The sequence below is a fragment of the Ambystoma mexicanum genome, chromosome 4q, assembly GCF_040938575.1.
Source record: "Ambystoma mexicanum isolate Mex_15411 chromosome 4q, UKY_AmexF1_1, whole genome shotgun sequence".
Classification (NCBI taxonomy): domain Eukaryota; kingdom Metazoa; phylum Chordata; class Amphibia; order Caudata; family Ambystomatidae; genus Ambystoma; species Ambystoma mexicanum.
The window spans coordinates 123537832-123564408 of record NC_090928.1 but is presented as its reverse complement, the minus strand read 5'-3'; the positions used below and the strand labels follow the sequence as shown (position 1 = coordinate 123564408).

Genomic DNA, 26577 nt, shown 5'->3' with positions numbered 1-26577 from the left:
AGATCTAAAGTCTGCATTTTATTTCTGTCCCTTGTTTTATTATTTGTTTTCGCCCCTTTTTAGTGATTGGTGATTTGCATAGTATCGGCTCTGGGATCGCCATCAAGGTTGTAGCCCAGGCCAGTGGATCCACCCTCACAATTTCCTGCTCCAACTCAGAGTCCCTTTGTTGTGGAGCCATTACAGGCTCCTTGCCAGCCCTTTCCCAAGGTGCACTTAAGGTAGGGTTAGCATCCATTTTCGGGCCATGAGGGGGAGCATCACCCATCAATGGCTTCCTACCCAGGCATTTGTTCATGTTAACCAATTGAATCAATATAGTACGTAAACATTTGGTATGTTCCCGTAATTCTCCACATAGGGCTTCCTGTGCCGACAAGCTAACTACTGACTTGTTCCCCTCATCCAGGTCCCCCAAAGGGGTCTGTGCAGACGTCAGGGAGGAATCCAACCCTTCTCCCTGTGTAGGTGGGTACTCGGACAGTGCCAGCAGTGACATTTCTCCTGCAGCAAAGATCAGTGGGGTGTCCAGGACGGACAAGTCTGCTGAATTGGTTGAGGCCACCATTTGGTCAAAAGAGGCCTTCCCCACCACTACCTCTGGTAGAGCTGGAAAATCTGAGGAGTCCAACAGCCCCGGCGAGCTTTCCAAGTCCCCCACTGTATTATCTTCCACCCCCAGTCCATCCTCCCGCCCCCCCCCCTGCCCATCATCGCGGCCAAAAGCCTCAGCCGTATTTGCCGAGGAGGGGGGAGAGGGCGGGAGGGGAAGCGCAAGGGCTTGAGACATGCTGTCTCTTCTAGTGGAGATTACCAATGGTGCCGCCAGCATATCTTTTTTCTGAGACGCCAGTTACAATCCAAAACAAGAATGAAATAAGATGTATGAATGTCACGCTATAGTATGTTCTGAGGCTCAAAGGTTCACTACAGTCCATAATCCGGAGGTGAAGCAATAGTGTGTCGCTATTATATACCTTTCCAGTCCCAGTCCAAATATCTCTGTGGTGAGATCTGCTAAGGGGAAGGGAGCCAACACAGCTAACAGCACTCAGTGGCACTACGGGTGCGCACACACAGATGTGCGTGGCCCGTGCCTTTTCTGCTGGTTCCACTTTAAGGGGGCGGGGGCCAGTTACAATCTTTCCAGTCCCAGTTCAAATATCTCCATGACGACACCCGCTAAGAGGAAGGGCGCCAGCACAGCCAACAGCACTCAGCGATCAATTATACCTACAAACCTATGGAGAACAGACTGTTGGAAAAAATGATTCACAAAAATATATGTATTCAAAATCAGCAGAATGTAAGGATGCACAACATTTCTTGGCAGATAATTTTTTTGCTTACGCATCTTGTGCTACTGCTGCCCGCCGAATTAGTTTGGCAGCAATAAGGGCATCACTACCTGTAACACACATCTCTATCTTGGACTCAGACAGTGACAATAAACCTTGGTGACATGATGTAGCGTCTGGATTGTATCAGGTACATTAAGGTTAATAGCCTTGCAACTGGCAGATTACAGGTTGTGATGTAGGCAAAACTCTCCCTGTAAATCTATTCAGACCAGATTTAATAATTTGGAAGTAGTGGAGTGGAATCAGAATCCCATCGAATGTTAGGACATTGAGGGCAGGACCATTTTAGTGGTTGGAAACCATGTGCCCTTGATAACAATTTAAAAACAAACAACAAAGTAACATAAATCTTGCTGCAAAATATACTTTATTATCTTCTTTTATATAATCAACAACATGTGACAAACACCCAAACACAAAACATGGAACTAATCAGATAATAACAAAGAAATGTGCATGAAACATTGAATTAGGAGGCATGAATGTGCATGCTACCGCAGCCTCAGACTATACTCATGTGAGGGCAAGGCGGGCATGGTTTTTAGGTGGCCAATGCAAGGATGTCATGTGCTCTGGCAAATTGACGTTTTGGCGTACCCTCCATTGGAACAGGGCCAGGGCTCAAGTCGAGGGTACACGCGGGGGGGACAGAGTCCCCCCACTTTTTTCAGAGAGCATCTTGATAAGCTAATTTCTGGTGATGTCACATTCAATTGGTGTGTTATTGAGTCCCCCCACATTTATCTTTAGGACGTGACCCCTGAATAGGGCATGATTGGCTGTTAGCCCATTTAGGTGCACCCAATTGGCAGAGCTCCAGGCATCAGATTTAGCTTGGTATCACTTGGTATCATCTTTTCCCTTAAATGCAGTCAAATTTTAAACTGGCTACCCCAAAATGAATCACTAGCTTAGAGCAGCAGTCTGCAACCTTTGGCTCAAAAGATATGTTTGACTATGGGCCTCATTACACGGAAGGTGGTAAACCATGGTGCTATTAGCACCATGGTTGCCGCTGGTACCATACCGGTACCACCATGGAGAAAAGAGGAATTACCACCCCATTCCAAGGTTGGCGGGACGGTAATTCCCCCTTTCTCCATGGCCCTTCCCCATTCCCATTTTTGCCCCATAGGGCATAATGGGAATGGGGAAGGCAGTAATTACGGTAGCGCAAATTGCAGTACCTTAATTAGCACCAAGGTCCCTTTGCGGGTCCCAACTTTAACGGCTGGTCTACACCAGGCGTTAAGGTCGGGTCCCGCAAAGGGACCTCGTAGTAAGGCGGTAATGGTTAACGGTCACCGTTACCGTTACCAGTGATTGTTAACCCTTACCGCCTTCCTTGAAATGAGGCCCTATGACTCCCATGATCTCTCACCATTGACTATGCTGTTTGGCAGTTGTAGTCCAAAACATCTGGCGAGCCAAAGTTTGCAGACCCCGACTTACAGTAAGTTTTTCCCATAACTTAGTTTGCATGTTGACTTTGGAAAAATATTCTGGCAACAGGGTATACAAGGCCAACATGTTTTCAGATGTGCTTGAAGAGTCACGGCAGTAAGTATACTCCCTCCGCTTGCATCTACTAAAACGTTTCAACCCGTCTCTCAGCTGTGGTTTTTTAGCAATGAAGAGCTGCCCATATTCTTCAGATGGCTCGTCCAGGTCCACAGATTTTCCAAGAGCATGTTGGGCCGGTACGGTGCATATCTCACGAGCAGGTATGTGCTACCAAATAGCGTGGTTGTTGCCAAGACCAGAAGTCCCCTGTTGATAACCTGAGGGTAAAAATTAAGAGCGTTACTATTCTTTTTTACACTTTCCATATTGATTTGTTCTCATCAATTTTAGATGATAGCAAATCAAGAATCAAACATCTATTTTCCTAGATGGTAAAAGCAAAAAATCAATTGGAGGAATGGACTACTTAAATACATGGGTAATGTTCTTGTAGCTCAATGATAACAATAATAATAAAAGATATTTGAGCAGGACTACAGCCCTTGGATTTGTTAAATGAACCTCCAAATAAGTGAGGGCTCGTGCACGTAATAGCTTGTTTTGGTTATTGCTGGAAGCACTATAAATGCTTTAACAATTGCTGCAGAGTACCCTGAGGGAGTGGCCTGGGGACCTGTGAGATATTCTGTCTCTGCATTCAAGGCCTAGGTAACAAGACTACTCTCTTCGCACGACTTGTAAGAACTTCAGCATGAGTACTCTTGTGATCGGGAATTACTCTGCATGACAAACTGGTGGCATTGAATAAAGCCCAAACTATTGTTGTATGAGTTGAAGGAGATAGGATGCGAGAAGGGACACACACAGCCTGTGGGCGTTTTGGCTTTTTACCCACCCATTGACTACCTATCACCATGCTGATCTGTATGCCCATTTCTAGCCACTCCTGGCATGTGCTTGCCCACATCACACCCTCCTGGGATCTCTTTGAGAAACATCTATCATGCATTAACAACAGAGAATTAGCTTTTTAAAACTGCCATTGATATCTCTAAGCAGCCATGTGAATGGTAAAGGCATAACTGCAGCTATTAATCAGAGCAGAGAGTAGTAAAACAAAGTCTTAAACCAGTGTGCCTTCAGCCACTTGAGTTTTAAGCAATATGTGTGGCCTCACATCTGTTCCTTACTTTTAATTCCTTTTAAAGACGAGCAATAGCAAGGACAACAGTTTTGGGGCATTTGCAGTGCCTGGCAAATGCCTATCCCATGTCTACACAAAGGCCAACACGGTTCGCTTTGCCAATTCCTGCTCTGTTTTGCAACATTATGGAGGGATGAAAAGCAGCACCATCATACGAGCTACAATAACAATGACAAGAATACATGAATGAAACTTTTAATAAATAATAAGTTACTTTTAATCACTAATATAGGAAAACCTTGAATGGTATAATTCAATGTTTTTCACTTAAGATCTCAAATGTATTTGAAGAGTGTAACTCCCACAGTGAGCAAGTGGTATTGTATATGTCATAACTAGAACTGGCACCGGCACGAATTTCCCTTTAATCCTCAAAAGAGGATCACATCATTTGGATGCCCACAGTGGATCCTCAGAAAAGAGCCCAGCCCATCATGAGGCCATGTGGTCAGATTCTAATCAGTCTTCACACATGGTGGATAAAGGTGTCTTGCATCTTTGGTACCCTCAGCTCCCCTCCCATGTCACCTTAACTATTAAATGAGGTCTTCTTACCTCCCAATAGAAAGTTCTGAAAAGATCACTTTGCATAACTTATGCCCTCTCATCACTGTCTTCGCTAAATGAGTACATAGGATAGACAAAGCAGAGACAGACTAATAATTAGAAGATCACATTTGTGTCCCGTGCAACACCTTTATCAGAAGACATGAGGAACAAACATCCCATAATCTTTGATTCCAACACTGCTGAACCCATCACCATATCCTCTGAGCCAGGAATCTGCATCTTATAGTGCCTCAAAAAGGTTAGGGAGGCATGCCCTACTGATATCACTAATGCTGACCCCCATAACCTCTTTCCAGGTATCCACAACTCCCTTTGTCGTTATGCCCATGGCTATCGGAAGAAGGATAATACTCACCTTCTCATAAGCTTTAGTGATAAACAATCTGATCTAGCGGCTGAGAGTAAAGATAGTAGGCTTTCACCCCTTTTTGTTACTCCCAAAGGAAACAAAGAAGTTGTCAAAGAACCAAAAGGATTCTGTGCAGGCCAAATATAGAGCGTGTGACATTTCAAATGATGGCATTGAAGTAGTGGTGAAATATTATCTGCTCCAGGTTTAGCAGTGCAATGACCAGGGCCTTGGTGAAGATCCTGGGTGCAATTATCAGGCCAAAGAAGAACACTGCATATTGAAAAGGCGCTCCCCACCTCACAAACTGGAGAGATTTCTGGTGATGAGATAATACTGGCACATGATATGTGTCCTGAAGATAGAGAACTGCGAGAAACAGACCATGATGCAGTAGCAAGAGAATTTTCTTGAATATCTCAAAGGAGGTGTAGAATCCAGTAATTTATGGATTTCTCTTTCAGGACCAGGCAAAATCCTCCCAATCCATTCAGCACCAAGAAAACTCGAGATTAGAACCCCTGTCCCCTTTCTCTGGTGGTCATCGGAACAACTGATTTCTTCTGAAGTCTATCCTGAATCATTGCCCACAGAGCGAACTGTTTCTCGATGTCCTTCAGAACATGAGTCTGAATCATAACCGTCTAAGGAGGAGGCTCGAGAAGTCTGTGTTGGAGAGTGGATGAGGAGTGGTTTACTTTGGTGGCAGTATGTTTACCATTGCTGTTACTAGCAGGAGGAGCCTGCCATGAGCACAACAGAATCAGTGCTTAAAATTGCCTTCACTGTGCGTGGTACGGAGAGCAAACGAGGAGTGGTTAACTGTGGTGGCAGTCTGTTACCATTGCTGTTATTAGGAGGAGCTTGCCGTGAGCACAACAGAATCAGTACATAAAATTGCCTTCACTGCACGGAATGTGGGCGGAGAGTGGACGAGGAGTGGTATACTGTCGTGGCATTCTGTTTACCATTGCTGTTACTAGCAGGAGGAGCCTGCTGTGAGCACAAAATAATCAGTGCTTAAAATGGACTTCACCGCTTGTAGCGCGATGCAGAGAGTGGACGAGGAGTGGTTCACTGTGGTGGCAGTCTGTTTACCATTGCTGTTACTAGCAGGAGGAGCCTGCCAAGAGCACAAGTGCTTAAAATTGCCTTCACCGCACAGAGCGGTGCGTGGAGAGCAGACAAGGAGTGGTTTACTGTGGTTGGCCGAGGTGACAAGTGTCTTATTTTCCTTCACAAACGTTCGAAGAAGAGTCAAAACATTGTATTGTTTTTTGGCTTGTGTGAGACAGTCCTACGCAAGCAATGAAACCTAATTTGCGTAGTACCAGTTCACGTATGGGAAAACGAGACTGCAGCCCCCAGCAGGAGATATTAACACATGACCCGGTTTCGGAAGAGGTAAAAACAACCCCCAATGATTCCCTCCAGCTCAATAGATCAGTGAAAACTCCATACGTGGATGCAGTTGTTCTTTCAGAGCCCAACTTCAGAGCGGGTGAGAAGTCAACAAACTCCTGATTAGCGGAGGAAGAACTGGGACTGTCTCCCAGTATCGACAATAATCACTCATTGCTGAATCTATGTATGGATTTCAAAATAAATTCGCTGGGCAAAAGAAGAAATAAAATAGTCATCAACTCTTCTAAATGTCACTGTGGACTAATTTGTCCAACACTCCGAATTTACTAAAAATCCCGTCATATTCTAGCTCGAATGGAGCACTTTTCAGTCAAGTGGCAAAGGAGGATAGGGAGAGCAAAACCTCTTTGTCTGGCTTTTCTATGCCACGGAGTACCTTTAAAGAGGCAAACCCTCTTCCTCGACCCACACTTAATCCGGTTCTTTCATCATTGGAGGCACTTTTTTTTGCTCTGCTCCAACATGGCTGCAAAGCAGTTGGAGCTTAAGCACACTATGACAAAAGTTGTTGATGTGATAATGCCCAAACACGAAAATCAACACAGCTTGAGAGTAAGATCAGTAACAGAGTCTGTATTACCTTTTCAAAATACTGACCCAGCCCCTGGGATACAGCCGGCCTCTGTATCTATTTCCATAAACACTGACCCAGCCATTGGATCACCCAATTTACTTCCGGTCTTTGATCTTGTTAGACAGCCCATGCAACCGACTCTAGAGATGGCTACCCCTATGACTAACAATTGGTAGGCAAAAAAACGGCCTCAAACAGAAAAGGTTTGCTAAAAAGAAGTGCGGTTTGAGCGTAAAGAAATCCTTTTTGCAACATACTAACCTGAAGATGGCCTCCAACATTCCGACTGTGGCGGCTTCCAATATTCGATCAGAAGTGTTATACAGAAGCAGTGCTAATTCACAAAGTAACCTGGCCAACATCCACCAGAGTGTGGCAAAGGCTTAACACGAGAACTCTTGCCGCCCAAAAGGATGTTCTTCACATAGAAGACCAATCATGTGGTCCTTTGGATAGATGGCTCCAACCAGGTAGCCTGTTAAAAAAAAGATCCTTGTACATGATCCATTATAGCACCAAGTTTGAAAACTGAATATACGAGGATCAGTTCTAAACAAGAAGATGGCACAAGTAGAGAAGTGAATCTGCACGGTCCTCTTGATAAATGGTTGCAAATTAACAGTCCGGCTAAAACAACTACACTGGACCTACAACCATTTCGGTCGAATGGGCTTGCCAAATGTGCCACCCTCTCGGGTGCCACACTCTCGGGGGGCTTGTTGGCAACATCAGAAGCTAATGCTCCGGAATGAGTCTTGGAACTCTTGTGGTTTCAACTCGTTCTTGAGTAATCCGGTTGGCCTATCGTTACTCTTGGCAAGTGATGTTTTCCTCCTACAAGAAACTTGGTTATTGGATAGTTTTGTTGTTGATGGGTATGTTTTGTGTATGCCTGCCACGAGGGGCGTGACGGGCAGACCGCAGGAAGGTTTAGCTATCGGTGCAAAATCAGTGATTACATTAACCCCCTTTCTTACAGGTATCTTCTTATATTCAATCGACCAGTCCATATATACCGGGATGTTAGAACCTAAGATTACTCATTATAAATATATACGATCCTCGTGGGATGGAGATTACATATACAGTAAAATAAAATTGATAGCATCCTGTATTACTGGTTTGAACCCTGGTGGGCAAGTGATTGTGGCCGGGGACTTAAATTAAAGCATTGACTGTGAAACTCATCAAGGGGAACAGATTTCTCACACGTCACACATGGCCAGAGGAAGTAAAAAACAAAACGCATAGAGCAAGTGGTTGGGGTAATTACTTGGAAGCACATGACTTAACTTGTTTAAATACCAAGGGGAAGGTGGTGCTACCCTCATCCCGACCTGGTCAAACAGAAAAACCTCATCCTGTATAGATTATGTGTATGTAAGTGAATGCTTTTGGCACCATTGCAGTGCTATCACCCAGGTCTCAAATGCACCTAGTGAGCATAGTATCATGAGTTGGACTCATAACCTCAACATTGCTAAACTTCAAAAAACAATTGTATGTAGAGGAATTGGTGCCAATCATCAAGGTAGTAGACTGCAATGGCCCCACGTTAATGTGGACAAATTGGAGTCTCACATATTACTGGGTTATGAATGGATGGTAAACCTATTGACCTATTATGGTTGGGACATGAACAGTGTCATGACACTCTTGTTGGCCTCAGAGAAATTATGCAGTAGAACGATCTCTAGGAATCACCCTACAAGAGGCCCATTTGACGTAGTCATATTTGACAGGAAAAAACTGCTAATTAGAGACTGAGGTGCTGTAAAGAGAAATTTAAACCTGTCAAAGAGAGAACCGAGAGTTGCCCTGACACTGCTCATTACCAACTATACAAACTGGATTCGCCAGCACAAGAACTCCATTCAGAGTGCAGCTTGTTTAACTATGTTTAAATTACTGCACTCTAACGCCAGTGGTAAATTCTGGGCACACTATCGCCCAGGCATGGTGGACCAGGAAATGGTCACATTAAACCCCATTACGGAAAAGGTATGGCTTAGCTACATTAAGTTACTGTTTTATGATGACAACCTGCAGTCAGAGCCGCTGATCAAGCTGGCTGATGGACAATTGAAACTGACTTTCGACACCTTAGACATAAATATAATAATTAAGCGTATGCAGACTTCCACAGCGCTGGGATCCAATGGCGTCCCCAATAATGTTTATAAAACAAACCCAGATTATTTGGGCCCAGGTTCTGGAATGCGACTTCAGAGAAATAATACGCACTTGTACTCTCCCTAAAAGTTGGACAAAATCGGTCCTGGTTCCCATCCACAGAAAAGGAGACCAATCAAAACCCTTGAATATTTTAGACTTTTGGCAATGTTGGACTCCTGTAGAAAGATATTTGCCTCCCTATTATTGAGTAAGGTACAATTTTGAGCAGAAACAAACCATCTGCTAAATAAACACCAAACAGTATTAAGCACCTGCGTATTGCAATATTTTGCTATCGAGAAGACTTCCTCAAAGAGAAGCTTATATTCGTGCTATGTGGATTTCTCCAGAGCATTTGACACTATCTCTAGGCTGGGCCGGTGCTCTGGAAAAAACTCAGAAACTGGGGTCTCGACCGCGCTCTGCTATAGTTTACTATGGCATTATATCATGACACTAGCGTGTCAATGCGGCTAACTCAAGAGGGAGATACCTCTGCTGAATTAAGCAGGGTTGTAGATTAGCACCACTTTTATACAACCTTTATGTCTCTGAGCTAGACAAAGCCCTGAGAGCAACCCGCAATTTTCCTCCAAGAATTGGGACTATGCCTGCACCCTGGTTGATGTACGCGCATGACACAGTCCTTATGGACTGTACACAAATTGGGCTTAAACGCCTGATTGATACCCTCTGCAGCTACGCCACTTGTCATAAATGCAGACAAGACTAAAATAATGATCCTAAGGAAGAGCAATAGAAAGAAAGTGATTTTTCCATGGAAATTGGGTGATATAAGATTGGAACTGGTGGTGAAATATGTATCTTTGGGCTTTCTGATGTACACAACCCCTACTCAAATATATTAAAGGGATCATATTGGGGGGAAAGTCCTGAGAAAATGGGGTGCTATCCAAAGATACATAGCAATATACAGAGGGAATTACATTGAAGGGTCACTCACTGTTTATAATACCAGCTTAATACCGGGCCTACTGTATGGGCTGGAACTGCTTGCAGAACATCACATAGGCTGGTTGGAAAGACTAGAAGGCAAAATACTTAGAACAATACTTGGTGTCCCCAAATGTGTTCCAGTGGAGGCACTTCATCTGGATCTAGGAGTCCAGTCATTAAGAGCCAGTTGGTGTGTTAAACGTTGCAGCTTATATATAACTTTGAGCATGGCCTTAAATACAAACTCTACATTGGCTGGTTTATTTGTGGGAAGATTTCGGTCATCCGATCTTAATCCTTTTTTAGGAGCTCTTAAAAAACGGTACATGAACATTTTAACAACATAAACCTGGAGGTTGAAATGAGTGGAGATGCTTCCACGGGTAAAATTGGTCCTGCGGTATATAATAAATTAAAAGTAAAAACACAAGTTTGGGACAGAGCCAATTGGATAGCCCAACTTGGTACAAAAAAAAAAGAGATACTCTTTATAAAGCAGACAAGGTTTCTTAAATAAGAAACCTTGTACGTATATCACAAAGTCTTGTAATAAAGAGCTACGTAGATGTGTGAGCTATCTCTGCTTCAATATATTGGCCACATACGAACATACAGGGTCCCGGAGAGGAGTGTCCAGTGGTATGAGAGTGTGTAGATTCTGTAAGACACAGATGGAATCTGCCAGACATATCTTAACACAGTGCACCATACTCTCTGAGGAGTATCATAAGGGATATAATCTATTGGTACAAGACATCCAGAATATACAAGGTGACCAATTTTGGAGTTCGCTCATGGGAGCCAGTTCTTTGGTAATTTCCAATGCTTCTCTGTGTGTCTGAAAAAAAGCATAAATTAGGATAGATAATCGTCTCAAGGATTTAACTATATTTAAATGTCCATTTTAAAGATGAATTGTTATGGAAATCGGCAACTGTATGTGTATATCAAGAAATTGATGTATCACTATAATTGTTACATCATTTTGTTTTTTCGTATGCTGATTGTAACCTTTAAAGATTAATGGATTGATTAATCATTGTATTTTATGATATTTTATAATAGATTTGTATGTGTGTCTAAGGTTTTCTTATTAACCAAATGCACAATAAAACAATTAAAATGAAAAGAAAAGTCTATTGCTTTGCCAAATTGCATGCTTCTCATTGCTCAGGGATCCGGTATCGGTGCCCTGCAGGACTCATGCAGTACCCTTCTGGGATGGCCAACTGCCTACTGGAATTATTACTGCTTTATTGTTGCCTCTGATGTGGACGGTAGAAGTTTATTTCTCAATTCTGACAATTCTGAGCTCTAGGAACAAATCTTGGCCTTTCAACAAGTAATTGCAGTCTCGCCGGATCTTTCCTTTCCTGCGTCTTGTCCTGCAGGCTCTAAGAGTAAGTACAGTTCTCATGGATCTATCTAACCAAGTTGCCAAGTTCAAGTCAAAACAATAAATTCCACCAGAAGAGCATATGGAACAAGTTACTTACCTGTAACTATTGTTCTCCAGCATGGGTCTGGCATGGATTCACATGCTCATGAATATTCCCCGTCGTCAGGCTGGGAATCCTCGGTAAAGAAAAATCAGTATCAGTTTCGTTTCTGATCTGTCTTTCGTAGTAGTAACCAATCACTGATCTCTGCGTCATACTGACCACAGCCAATGACTGCCCTCTCCCTAAGCCCCGCCTCTGGCAGCCATCTTCAGATTTGGTAGCACGTGAAGTGGCAGTATGACCAAGTGAAGAGCTGCAGAGGGGTAGGCGGGAGGGTTCGCATGTGAATCCATGCCAGACCCATGCTGGAGAACAACAGTTACAGGTAAGTAACTTGTTCCTTCTCCAGCATGGGGTCTGGCATGGATTCACATGCTCATGAATAAAAGAATACATAGCAGTACACACATGCACAACCACGGGAGGTGGCAAAGGCTCAACATTAATCATTATATCCAAAACTCAACATTAAGCAATTCTTACCTCCTCACCAGGCTCACCTTAGGCGAACAGGTTGCGCAGCACTGCTTGGCCGACCCTGGACTCCTCCCTGGAATCCCGATCGACGCAGTAGAATTTCTTGAAGGTGTGCGTCGACCTCCACATAGCAGCCCTGCAGATGTCCAGCAAGGGCACACCAGATAGGAACGCCGTGGTAGCTGCGATCGCTCTGGTGGAATGGGCTCTCGGACGGCCAGGCAGCGGTCGGTTTGCCAACCGATGACAGTACATGATACAGCCGGAGAGCCATCTGGAAATGGAGGCCTTCGAGAGAGCCATCCCCTGATTGACAGGTCCAAAGTTCACAAAGAGTTGTGACGTCTTTCGAAAACACTTCGTGCGGTCCACATAGAACTTCAGCGCTCTAGCTACATCCAGCGAGTGCAAAGTCCTTTCAGCTGGCGACGAAGGCGACGGGAAGAAAACAGGCAACACCAAGGGTTCGTTGAGGTGGAAGTCCGACGGCACCTTGGGCATGAAGGAGGGGTGCGTCCTGAGCACTACCCTCGTGTCGTGAAAAGTCAAGTACGGGGGCTTGCAGGAAAGGGCCTGGATCTCTCCCACCGGTCATGCGGAGGTGTTGGCCACAAGAAACGCTGTTTTCCACGACAAGAACTTCAACGGAGCCGAGTGCAGAGGCTCGAACGGAGGTCCCATGAGCTTGGGCAGCACCACGTTGAGCTCCCACGCCAGAGCCTTCACCGGCGGGAACGATCTGAACAGTCCCTTCATGAATTCTTTCACCAGACGATGAGACCACAAAGACATCCGCCCCGTGGTTCTGGTGTATCGGGAGATCGCAGCAAGATGAATCTTGAAGGACGCGTGCGCCAGACCAGCCCTGGCCAGCGTCAGTAGGTACGGCAGTACCTGGGGAGCCCTAATCCGTAGAGGGTTCATCTTCTGTGTAGAGAACCTCTTCCATTTGTGTCCATAGCATTTAAGAGTTGAGGACGCCCTGGCCTTTGCAAGAACCTCTCTGCAGTCGGCCAGTAAGTCGTAGCCTCCAAACTCTAATGCTGCAGGAGCCAGGCCTGCAAGTTCAGCGACTTCGGGTCGTGATGGAGGATGGCGCCTCCTTCCCTGGAGAGAAGATCCGCGTCCACCGGCAGCTTGATTGACGGGGACGCTGACAAGTCCAGAAGGTCCGGGAACCATATCTGCCTCGGCCACGCAGGTGCGACGAGGATCATCCTGCACCGTGACCTCTTGAGCTGGTGGATGAGCCGGGTCAGCAGCGGCAATGGAGGGAACGCGTATAGAAACAGGCCCTCCCAGGGGAACGAGAAAGCATTGCCCATGCTCCTCGGCTGGGGAAACCTGCTGGCGAACCTCCGGCACATGGAGTTCGTCGCTGTCGCGAACAAATCGATCTGGGGTGTGCCCCACCGTCGGAAGAGGCGGTCCACTAGATCCTGTCGTAGTTCCCACTCGTGGCACGAGCGCAGCTCTCTGCTGAGCGAGTCGGCGATGGTGTTTTTTATTCCTGCCAGGTGAAACGGCACCAGAAACATCCCTTGGGCGACGGCCCAATGCCACAGATCCTGCGCCTCCTTGGATAGGGCTGGGGATCTCGTACCGCCCTGCTTCCTGATGTTGAACATGGTGGTGGTGTTGTCGGTGAAGATCCTCACCACCTTGCCCTTGAGGGACGGAAGAAAGGACCTGAGGGCCCAAAACGCTGCACGGAGCTCCAGGACGTTGATATGGAGGGACTTCTCCGTCGGAAGCCAAAGGCCTCTCGCGTGCAGATTTTCGGTGGGCGCTCCCCACCCTTCCAGGGAGGCATCCGTGGTCACTGTCTCCTGGTGGCCGGGGGTCTGGAAGTTCATGCCCGCCGTCAGATGCGCGCGGGTGCCCCACCACCGGATCGCTCGTCGGAAACTCTCATCGAGTTCGATCCTCTCCTCGAAGCTGCCCGTCGTCTGGGTCCAGCGTGCGTCCAGGAACTCCTGCAACGGGCGCATCCGGAGCCTGCACAGGCGGATGAGATAAATGCAAGAAGACATCATTCCGAGGAGGGACTTGATGGACCTCACCCTGGCCGCGTCCGCAACCAGCATCCGCTGCACCTTGCCCAAGATGGCCTTCGTCCTTTCCTCCGACGGAGAGGCCAGAAGTGACACTGTGTCGAGCTTCGCTCCCAGAAACAGCGCGTCTTGCCCGGGCACCAGGTGGGACTTGGCGTAGTTTATGGAGAATCCCAGGTCCATGAGTAGTTGGACGGTCCTTGCCGTGTGCTCCACGGCGAGCTCCTTCGTCTTCGCCCGGATGAGCCAGTCGTCCAGGTAGGGGTAGACGTGAATCCCCTCTAGGCGCGGCCGTGCCGCCACAGCTGCGAGGCGCTTGGTGAACACCCTGGGTGCCGACCTCAATCCGAAGGGAAGGGCTCTGAACTGGTAGTGACGCCCTTGGACCACGAATCTGAGAAACTTTCGGTGTCCCTTTAGGATGGGGATATGGAAGTAGGCATCCTCCAAATCCAACGACGACAGGAAATCGCCCTCCTCCAGTTGACCTAGGACGTGTTGGAGGGTGACCATCCTGAACTTCTGTGCCTTGATGAATTTGTTCAGTCGTCGTAGGTCCAGGATGGGACGCCATCCTCCCGTCTTCTTCTTCACGAGGAAGTATCTTGAGTAAACTCCGGAGCCCCGAAGCCTCTTTGGGACGAGCTCGATGGCGCCCTTCCTGAGCATCGCCCTTACCTCCAAGAGAAGTTGAGGGACGTGATGTTCCTTCCTGGCACAGGGGGGACGCGCGGGCACCTCTTTAGAAACTCGAGCACGTGACCCTGAGCCAGGGCGTCCAGCACCCAACGGTCGGTGGAGATGGACTCCCACACGCTGACGAGGCTCGCCAGCCGGCCTCCCACCGGGGTGCTTCGGTGGGGGCCCGACCCCACGGCCGGTTCAGTCCTGCTTCGACGAGGCTTTGCCGCCTTGTCCTCCTTGGCGATGACGGCGGGGTCCGCCCGACTTGCCTCGTCCCCTGTAGGCTTCCTGTGAGGATGAACGGGCCGCTTGACGATAGGTGGAAAATCCGCCGCTGGAACCTTTGGAGGCACCCTGTTTGCCTCCACCGCTCCGAAAGGGCGGCCGTCGTTGTTGGAGAACACCAAGAGCCCGGGCCGTCTCGGTGTCCGCCTTGATGGCCTGGAGGGAATCATCCACTGTTTTCCCAAACAGGTTGTTCCCGTCGAAGGGCATGTCCAAGACTCTGGTCTGCACGTCCTGACGGAAGTCAGTAGCCTTGAGCCATCCACGCCGCCTAAGGCACACGCCGTTGCCCAACTGGCGTAATCCAGTGTCCGCGATGTCCGTAGCTATCGTAATGGCGTGGTCCGACGCCACTTCTCCTTCCTGCAAGATCTCTAGGGCCTCTGCCCTCTTGTCGTCTGGTAGGAAGTCCAGCAGGGGGGCGAGTTTGTACCACAACTCCCTGTCGTAGCGGGCTACGATAGCCAAGGCGTTGGCAGCCTTAATCGTCGTCGCTGCCGATGAAATGACTCTGCGTCCCATCGTGTCCAATTTCTTTCCCTCGCCGTCCGGCGGGGAGGTTGATGTAGAGGCCGCGCCCCCCCCGCTTTCTTCCTGGCCACCGCGGAGACGACCGGAGTCCGGGGTCAGCTGTGCCCGAAGGCACAAGGGGGCCGCGTCCGGGACCCGGTACTTCTTCTCGTACCGACCCCTTCTAGCCGGCGTTGTGGATGGGTTCTTGAGGAGGGCGAGACCCTCATCCCAGATATCGTCCAGTAGAGGTACAGCGAGGACCGTCTTCCTCTTGGTCTCGCGCCGTTGATAAAGGAAACCTTCCTTCTTCTTCTCTTCCGGGCAGAGCTGGAAAAGCTCGGATGCCCTGGCGATCATGGCGTGAAACGATCCAATCTCGTCGGGCGGGGAAGCCTGGGTGGGAGGTGACGACGGGAGATCCTCGTCGTAAACCTCGTCGTCAGTACCCATCGCGGCCGTGTCAGTCCCCGTATCATCCCCACGTGTCGTGGACGGGGAGGAGGGCTGAGCAGGGCGCGAAGGTTGAAAAGGAGGTGGAGGATGAATCCTCCTTCTCTTAAGAGGAGGACTCCCAGAAGGGCCTGGCTCCGGGTCCCCCGTCGGGAGCGGTTCCTCCGTTGGTGGTAACGGCAGTCTCGTCCTTATCTCCGAGCATAAGGACTGTATAGCCAACAAAATGGCCGCCGAATTGTCTTGCGGCACTGGTTGAGGGGGTTCCGACAGGCGATCAGGGGCCCCATTGGCACCCTCGACTTTATCGTCGTCTCCCACGTCGGGGTCCCTCCCGACAGGGTGGCCTTCTTCCGCGCCAGCGCCGTGGCCTAAGACTTCGATCAGCTCCTCCTCAGAGGTTGAGGCCTAATCCACGACGACCTCCTGCCCCCCCTTTTTCTTCTCCGTCGGAGGTTTCACGGGGGTCCTGTCGATGGGCATGAAAGAGGACTCCCTCCGCGGTGGCAGGGAGATTCTGGGCCCCGAGGTCGCCACCACTGGTGTAGCCTCCACAGGCTGAGCCAGGGCCGCCGCGACAGTCCCGATAGAGGCCTTGGCCGGATGGATCAAGGCTTTCACCACCTTAGGTGCGCTCACCGCCTTCTCCTGGGGGGGAGGGTCACCACCTCGCTCCCCCTCCGATGGGGCCTTCGAGCACGACCAGGGTCTCTCCAGGAGCTTTGCCGGGTGCTCGGCCTTCCTCTTACCCGAGCCAGAGCGTTGGCTCGTGGTTGATGGCGAAGGGGAGGATGCGCCCTGCCTGGCGCCCGTAGTGCCCGACCGTTCGGCGCTCCCGGTGCCAGCGGACTCGCGGTACTTGGCCTTATGTTGGACCCCCGTCGCCGGGGCGCCCTCAAAGGTCTTAAAAGACCGCTCAGAATTCTTCTTCTTCTTCTCGCCTGACGGGCTCTTTCCTTCCAGCCAGTTGGCGAGACGCTGATGGTGGTCCTTCATGGTCCGCTCCGACATATTGCCGCAAAACGCACAGTCCTTCTCCACGTGCGTCTTGTCTTCATGCAGGCAGTAAAGGCAAAGGGAGTGTTTGTCCTCCTTGAAGACATTCTGAAGCTGGCATCCAGGGCAGACCCTGAGCAGGTTTCCGGGCGTCGAGCTTCCCTTCTCCTGGGCCATGTCCGAGATGGGCCTGAGAAACTTCTGGAGTCCTCCAAAAGCGTGGCTCGACGAAATCTTCACCCTTGAGGGGCGTAGAAGAATCCGACACGGGTCCCCGTTGATCAGATAAAGAAACGGTGGAGCTTGAGGCTCTTTTGACCGAAAAAGAGAAAATTTTCCTAAGAAAAAGCGCGAAAAAAGCACTAACGCTCGAGAGCAAAAGCACAAGGATCCCAACACTTGAACGTGCGGTAAAAATCTGAAGATGGCTGCCAGAGGCGGGGCTTAGGGAGAGGGCAGTCATTGGCTGTGGTCAGTATGACGCAGAGATCAGTGATTGGTTACTACTACGAAAGACAGATCAGAAACGAAACTGATACTGATTTTTCTTTACCGAGGATTCCCAGCCTGACGACGGGGAATATTCATGAGCATGTGAATCCATGCCAGACCCCATGCTGGAGAAGTACAACTATATTCTTTCCGCCTTCCATTCTTTAACATAGATGTTACAGTGAGCTGCCATATTGGAACAACCTGCCAATGCTACTGCTGAAATTAAAAACCATATTAATGGCTGTAGCTGATAAAAATGAGCTTCTGATTTAATATGAATGGGTTCTCTGTGGCAATCCATTGGACTGGCTGACCTTCTTCCTCACTGACCGCCCTCCCAGGTTATCCGGGGCTCCTTCTCCTCTACCACCTCTATTTCCACCTCTGGCATTCCCCAGGCCTCCAACCTTTCCTCCTGGCTCTTTAACTTATATCTCGCCCCGCTTGCTCACCTTATTTCCGCTTTCTCCCTTCACTTCCAGTGTTATGCAGATGACACCCAACTCTTCTTCAAACTCCTGTCTGATCCTCTCCCTAACTTCCTCTACCATTTCTGACTGCCTATCTGCTATCCAATCCAGGTGTGCCTCTAATGATCTCTGCCTCAATGCCAGCAAGACTGAGGTCCTACCTATTGGGACTCCTGCTCCCTCTTTCTTCCCCTCACTGTGGTCACCCTCTATGGGCTCTCCCCCTTCTCCCTGATCTGAAGCCACAAACCTTGGAGTCATCTTTGACTCCTCTCTCTCTTTCCTCCCTCAAATACTGGACCTTACCAAGAAGGCCCATTTTTAACTCCACCTCCTGGGAGATATTCTTCCTGTCCTTACTTTTCCCCAGAAGCTCAATGTCTCTAGAGCTCTGGTAATCTTTAGGCGGACTATTGCAACAGCCTCTTCCTTAATCTGCTCTCTTCATCTATGCCCCTTCCAACTTATCCAGAATAGGGCTGCAAGACTTATCCTTGGCCTCAAGCCCACGGACCGTATCTCTCCAGCCCTAAAATCTCCCGACTGGCTCTCGGGTTGCTGCAAGGATCAAATTCCCTCAGTTGCTCAGATTGGTGGTCTTGAGCCCTTATGTGTCCTTCTGGGTCCTGACCTTCTATCCAATCACCACAGCCTCCCCCCTCCCCTCAGCACTTGCCTTTGGGCACGAATTAGCCTGTGTTACCCAACAGGCCAGTATTTACTCATTGGCAGATGACCACCCACCAAGTGATCTCTACCAGGCACTTACCGTTGCTTGCAACTGACTCTCCAGCACTCCCGCCTCTGTGGAACCTCCAGTACTTACCCTGTTCCCTTCTCTCGCTCTATCTGCACTTGCATGATCTGAATGCTCACAAGACTATGTAGGAATGCTTCTGTCTTTGTTCAATAGTGCTATTTGCCTTTTCCCCTGTTCCCTCCCTTTTGCCCTGTGGGCGCTTTGAAACACAATTTCTTGATATATAAGTGCCTTACAAATGCACAATAAATAAATACCTGGGGAAATTTCTGTTCCCATGACTGATACTTACAAGGCACTATTAAATATTATGCCATGCAAAACTACACTCTACAGGAAACCTAATCCTATGCAGCAGTGCACTTCCTGCCATCCCATGGAGCTGCAAGACCCTTTCCCTGTGGCGCAGTTCGATTGCTTGGGTAACATCACATAACACAAGAGGTTCAAACCAAAATGCCATATGAGTCCAGGCCAATTACCTTAAAGCACATCTATCATAAAAATGGGAATCCGCCCTTCAAGAGTCAATAAGCATTGAGGGCTGGTCGTACATATTACGGCAAACCCAAAATGTTGCAGTCAACACACGATACAAACTAATACATTTCAACTTTATACATCAAACGTACTATACCCCCGTCAAGAAGCACCGACATCACCCAGAGGCGTCGGCTTGCTGTGAACGCTGTACAGCGAGGCGGGCTGATTTTTTCCACCTAGCCTGGACCTGCCCAGGAGTCCAACGATTCTGGGCCTCGGTGTTACGAATGATCGCTGACATAATAGGTGAACAGGTAGCCCCACTACCACTGGCACCCCTGCTGGGTCTCACCAAATACCTGCAACCTGCATCCCGTAAGCTGACAGGCCTCCTGCTGGTACTAGCATGTAGACGAATAGCCATGGCTTCGAGCTGCGGACCCCTGCCCAGATTCGAAGACTGGAAAAAGGACATAATGTACTGCCAAGATGTGGAGAGCGAGTTTATAAGAACTCTTCCATTACATGCACGTCCTCCTGACATTTGGGGGCCATACATCACATATCTGTTAAATGGTACAGTTTCGTCTGACACTGAAGTCACTTGAACTTGATGGGGGTAACTGAGGCAGAAAGTCGCTAGATACTCGGAACGCAAGGCTTTTTGGGCATTGATCAAGGAACACTCTAATGTCTGGAGACGTGGACGATGGGGCGGGGAAGTGAAGCAATGTAGTTGAACCTGTAAACGGGAAATGTTAAACTTTTTTCTGCTCTTTTCCACCTTTTCCTCACCCTCTCTTCAACTGGTCTTATCCCTTTCCTACCTCGGACTGCTGTTTTGTTGGTGCACCAGGTAGGAGCACCTGTTACTCGTTGTGTTGAAAACTTCAAAAATAAAGTTTTAAAAAAAAAAAAGCACATCTATCATACTGAAAGGTTTGACATCAATTTAACTGTCCCCACCCATATAATACATGATGCTGACCCCGACAGGCTCGAACAAGGTGTTCTCCCCTGACTATGGAGAAGGTCTTTTTGATTTATTTGTTTGTCTTTTGCCTGTCTTCTGTCACAATTAAGAAAGTGTCTACAATGTGATCAGTTTAAACAAACACTGATTAGAGTTGCAAAGATTGATTGTGTGACTAACCTTGTCCTGCCATTTCCATCGTTGTATCACTTCATGGTACCTGATCCTAGTGAAGGTTACCTAGAGGCAAAAAGTAAAAAGAAAGCATTTTGGAGGTTATGCCCTTGTTAATTACAATTGTCTTACTCGGATCGAGCTATCCTTTGCAAAGTGGACATACGTCAGTGTAATCGCACTACACCCGTCCTAATGCGTAACATTCACAATAGATTGAGAGTTTCTGATAATCGTTAAGCTAGTGTTGGATTATCCTCCAGGGAGCTCTGGAGATTTCCTGGTGGGCCTCTGCCCCATGGGCCTCCTTCGTGTAGGTACCCTGGGTTTCTGCTACTCTTGCCCTCCCTCCCAATCACCCCCACACCCTTCCTTCCTCTCTTCTTATTCCACACATTGCTATGAAGCAATAAAGCTTCTAGTGTAATGTTCCTCATTTGTAACAAATGTTTTGTGTCAATTATTGTTGTAATGTTTAACTACTTGTTGATCCCTGTATAGGAACAAATATGTTTTAAAAGTCACTGGGCCTCATTACAAGTTTGCCGGTCCGGGAACTACGGTGCCAGTCTGGGAACTACGGTACCGGTAAGCCTGCCGGTACCAAAGTTCCCAGACAGGCAATCTACGAGTTGTGCTTGTGTGGGTGCCTTTCGGCCCGCCAGGTCAGAAAGGCATATCGGATGCATCGGCACCATTCTGAATCCGGGCTCCCCAGCCCAATTAGGCTCAATGGCTCATTGGGAATGGGGAGCAATTTTTACCGGCACCCACAAATGAGTAATTACCTGGTCCGGCTGGGTCATAATGACCGAGTAATTGCCCATTTGCGAGTGCCGGTAAAAGAAGTATACCGGCGGCAGCCGTACCTGCATACCCATTTTCCCAGTTTTTTTTTGGGCAGAGACCCGGCTGAGCCCTTGCTTATGTTACTTCACTCTGAATGTTGGAACTTATAGGCGCATACTTTGAAATAACAATGGAAAACTACAAACCCTCACTGCAAGTAAAGCTGCCTAAAGCCACAATGCTGCCATCGTCCTTTCTCAGCGCATCTCAACTGTTATGTGTGGTGTACAAATAAATACGTTAAAGATTGGGGCTCATTACATTTCCCCCAGTCTGGGGAAACTACTGGTGCTGGTATTTGGGGAAATCCCCTTATGGAGTACTATGGGACTCCATGGAACGGGGAGTTACAGGCATTCCCGCCACCCGTAATATCCCGCTAATACTGGGTTAGCAGGCGGATGGGAATGCAAATTAGCGGCAGTATACCACCAAACTCGGAATGCCAGGCAAAGGCCGCTATTACGAGTTTGGAGGTAATTTCAGAGAAACAACTGCCAAACTTGATTATTGTTACTACCACTTGCTACTGGGCCAAATCAGCCTGATTACAAGTGGCAAAATGGCACTGTTAATCCCCATTTCCTGTCCATAGGAAACCAAAGGGCATTTGGAGGGATTACAGCGAGAGCCAATCCATTTGTGGTAATTCTTCTATTTTTTGGACGAAAACTGAGGTGATAACTACAACCAAATGCTTGAGATAATTCAATTTACCCTCAAATCTCATAATTTAGTGTTGCAAAAAAAAGGCAATGAATTCATCACCACCCATAAAGTGGCATTAGTGGATTAATGCCACCTTCTTACCATACAACCTTGCTGGCTCATAATAATGACCAAACAGGTGTAAAGTCTTCTTGATGTGATAATTAAACTCAATAAAGACTCACTAATATGTCCACAATATATGGAATGCTCTCATGTATTTAATGTATTGTTTGTCTTGAGTTATGCTTTACAAAATTCAAACCTATACATGCAGTTGTGTTTATAGAGATGATGTATGTTTAATCCAAATATGTATCATAGTCGCCGTGAGTTCCTAAACTCAGAAAGTGTATTCAACTGTGCAAATCACTAGAAAGTGCTAGCTGCCTCCAGTTAGAAGGGAGAATGCCCTTAGGTGAATAGCTGTGTTTATTTAGTAGGAAGCCTTTCTCCTTCACAGAGGGATTCCCCGAGATATAATGCAATGAGGAAGAAGTGATTAAGGATCCAGAGCTCTGAATTTAGGATCCAGGTTTGTGAATATAAATGCTCCATATCCTGATGAGAAAATAAAGGAATAGTTAGAGAGCACATTGTTCTGCTGAGTTCTCATGTTCTGTATTACTTCAACAGGCAGCGACACGTATCAGACAATTTTTTATTCCGACATGCTTCAGGGTTTTACACAACCCAAGAAGCCTGCATTTTGGTAGTAGGTTGCTACGCATTACACAAAGAGCTGGTTTAAAAAATCACGCTAATTTTACTAAAGGGATCCATTTTGGCAAATTATTAATATTACATTCAGAGGGCAACGAAATGTTGAAAGTAACATTATACTGGTGGAAGACACAGTCACAGTCGATACTTTAGTCTCTGTTGCAGATATAATAGGGGCGCAATGAGGGAATTTTTGGTTGACCGCAGGACGCGATTTATCAATGCTATATGTCTTAAGGGAGAGAGTGAATATTATTTCCACCAGCATTTGTGAAGGCATCAAGGGTCCAGTCCTTGTGGTGCCGCTCACAATGTAGCAGTACCGCCTTCTGACTCTGATGGGACTAATGTATCAGCCACACTACGTTTGGAACCTTCACCAAATCACCAGTATCCTTTTTTACAAAGTGTTTCAAGTGTCTCAATTCCGCACGTTTACCTAGAACTGATTCTGCGATAGTCGTCCACACAACAAATATAAAAAGTTACCAACAAATAAATAAATAAAAACATTTCAAAGTTGATCTCACCATTGTGTATAATGGAATAACTGAAGATGGGCAGAGGGCATGTAGAAAGGCGTCGACATATTTTCGGAAGAGGAACCACTTAGAATTGACATGGGCACGCATCTAAAATAAAAATAGCAATACGTCGCTTAGAGTTAATCTTTGATACCAAAGGATGGAAAGCATCATGTAATAATTGGTTGCACCAGTGCCAATATCCATTTACATCATGTCTGTGGTAAGCAATTTTTAAAGAACATACAGTGCAACCCTTGACATATACGCTCATGACTTATCACACCGAGGACCTCTCAGATTTCATTCACTCAAAGATATGCTGAATAAAAAACACTGTCACCGTATGGTGGCCTGACTAACAGGTACACGTTAGCCTAAAGTAGAAATTATAGAGATTTTTGCAAAATGTATATGTCATTTGTACATGTAGGTAGTATGAAAGTTGCGCATGTAGTATTAAAGCACCCCAGAGGAATCCAAGTTGGAAACACAATTGTGCTTAGATGCACCAAGAAGACTTATGGTCTGGTCTGAGCAAAGATCTGCTTACCCCAAAACGCTGGCATTGGCTTGAAGCCCCTAAGAATAAAAGGAAAACCTGGAAGGTTCTCAGGCATGTTTATACACTAAATATGCTCGCTCTTGCCACGGTTAAATTTCGAATTATGCAGAGAGCGGATGGATATTCAGTATCACTAAGAGTTTGAGAGTAGAATCCAACACTGAACCAAATAGATTCAACCAATACTCTCTCTGTTCGGTTGTATAATGCAATATTTGGCCTTCCTGTGGGATGCTTAAATGTAATGTATTTTTACAGAGCACGCATTTGCCAGAAGGCTTCATCATGCTAGAAAGTTTGAAAAGAAGGAAGAATAAAATACAGGGAAAGTAATAGTAAAGCATGAAATGCAACACCGTGGTGAGAAAGCCTGAGTGAAGACTAAATAGGGCCTGCTAAGAATCAGGTCCTTAATCAAGTGAGACCACAAATGAGCTTCTGAACGCAGTCAAGTGTGAGGGCTTGGCGGAGACCTGGGGGCTCCTGCAGAGGTAAAGTCCAGACACAGAACGGCACGATGAGGCCCACTATGATTCTGGCTGGAACAGGATGCAGAGTCACACTTGTCGGGTAATTGCAGTCCCTCCCACAGGATCCCGCAGCAGCCATATCACATGGCAGCTAGGAATGGCCCGACACAGCCACCTTCCATCATGGTACTTAATGTGTGGTAACTAACGCAGCGCTGGCTCTACAACGGAATGCCGGTGATGGTAGGAGCAAACCTACTGGCAACTCCTGGGATGGCAAATTTACCTCAGAGATAACAGCTGGCAAATGGACCCAAAGTAACCAGAGCCTAATGAAAGAGGAGGGTGTCGGCCATAATGTAATACGAGCAGGTGTACGTTCCTCCACTTTCCTTGCAGTACTGCATCTGCTTGCCCTGTGAATCAACTCCAGCTCGTAGAGGCTCCAATTCCAGTTTATGCTTTCCTGGCTCATTTCAACAGGGACTTCCTATCCTGTAGCAGCCAGTGAGCCAACGCTGCTGAAGAGTGAATGCCTCTGTCCTTTCTACCTCTTCACAGTGCTATGGAGGTAGCAGGTCCTTTTCCATATGGTGGCAGACATCTTTATTTTCTCAATTTTTCATCAGGAGATTGGCTGGGCTAGTAGCGCGCATCTCCTGATGTAAAATTGTGAAAGCCAATCGCACCCCGGACGAACCTTGTGATGTGAATGGCTTTCATGCCCTGCTAGTCAGGCAGACATGGCCTTTAACGGCCCACATCCCGAGCTGGCTGATGGGTCGTTAAAGGCCATGTCCGCCCGACTGGCAGGGCTTAAAGGCGCATTATGTGGAGGTGTTATGCCGAATACTGTTCAAAGGTCATGTAAGCCTGGGATGGAAAGTTACACAAAAGAAATCAGAATGAGGCAGGCACGTGGTATGCCGACACCACGAAAGAGGCTGGAAAATGGTAAAGAGAATATATGGAGATCGTAAGGAGCTCATGGTGGCAACAGTAAAGACATGCACAAGTGATCACAGTTCAAGGGTGTTTATTAAACTGTATGCATGTTGGAAAAACACCTAATCTAAACTTAAATCTAAGATGGGAGCAAGCGTCAACCATCGAAAGAAAATAAGGCAGTCCTTGTGGCGGCTTGTCAAAATAAATGGCCTATCCTAAGAAAGCCTATTGGCAAATCCTTACAACTAATTATAGAAAGAGTGTGGGATAGGGTTTTCAAAAGAAAGAAGTGTTCACAAAATAATTTGTCAGGATGTGATTGCCAGGGGTCTTCCTTCCCCATGTTTTGAGCCCGGGACAAGGTGAGCTCCTCAGCACAGCACACGCTTGAGCTTTCCCCAGCATGAGCCGACAGTTCGGTATCAGCTAGCGGGTTCTTCGAGGTTCAAGTCTCTTTCATTAAAAGTCTCTTGCCTTTGAGGGCCTGATGTACTTAACAAACAAAAACTTCTGTTCCACATGTACATTGGGTGATGGCTTCACCCATGGATCCCTCTCTTCCGGGCATAGACCCCTCAAACAGTTCTTATCGACATCAAAATCTTCAGTGGCTGAGTCTCCTGCTTCCGACTGCCTGATCATTTAAAAAAAAAAAGCGAAACAACAAACAAAAGTTACTTTCAGGTTGCATTTGAAGCCCGGATTCATCACCCCTCGGCTTCCCTCGTCTGGTAGTAGATCCTTCCTAAATCTCATCTTCCGCGGGGTTCACAATGGCTTATTCACACATTCTGGGTTGATGGTTTAACCCCTGGGTCCCCCTTTTTCCGGGCCTGTACCCCTTTTGAATATTTGTCTCGATTCTCAGCCTCCCTCTTCCGGGTTCACTATGGCTTTGCACAAAGACAGTTCACCTTTTGACTTTCAGCAGTCTTAATGTCTTTTCAAACAGTTCTCGTGGACACCCCTCTGCCGGGTTTACCTTTGTCAACACACTGTTTCATGGGACTTTAGATTTCGCCCCTCTTTATCAGCATCACTCCTCCAGGATCACTGTTGCCACTTTTCACTTTGGCGGGATTCACTCCCCTTTACGTTCTCAAAGGGTTTCTCTTTTGATGCAGGATTCACTTCCCTTGCTTCCTCTACAGTTTGCCGGTAAAAGACTTTTGATTGTACTGGGATTTTGCTAGGCCTCCTGTAGGACCACTTTGACCTTTCTTGGTGGCTCTCCTACGGCTTTCTGGTATCAGTAGTTTTTCAACATGGGAGCAACCAGAGTTTCTCGAGTCCCTACAGTCCCCCACCAGCACTTAACACCTGATGTCTGCACTTACCCTTGCACTTGCCACCAGCTGGCATACGTCTATTATTGTTTTTATTTATTCTATTTAT

At 47.3% G+C, this 26577-nt stretch overlaps 1 protein-coding gene across 3 annotated transcripts in view; it reads right to left on the bottom strand.

Annotated features, from left to right (window-relative positions):
* Positions 1–1715: 1715 nt before the first annotated feature.
* KMO (kynurenine 3-monooxygenase) overlaps positions 1716–26577 on the bottom strand; it is a 387929-nt gene continuing 363067 nt past the window's right edge. For 2 of the 3 annotated variants that reach the window (XM_069607647.1, XM_069607649.1), the window contains 3 exons: positions 23206–23307; positions 20402–20461; positions 1716–3142 (listed from right to left, as the gene is read on the bottom strand). In XM_069607647.1, the coding sequence (XP_069463748.1) occupies positions 2972–3142; positions 20402–20461; positions 23206–23307 (333 nt within the window). In that variant the 3' untranslated portion in view covers positions 1716–2971. The remainder of the gene's footprint in view (positions 3143–20401; positions 20462–23205; positions 23308–26577) is intronic. The other variant, XM_069607648.1, reaches the window with a different exon arrangement.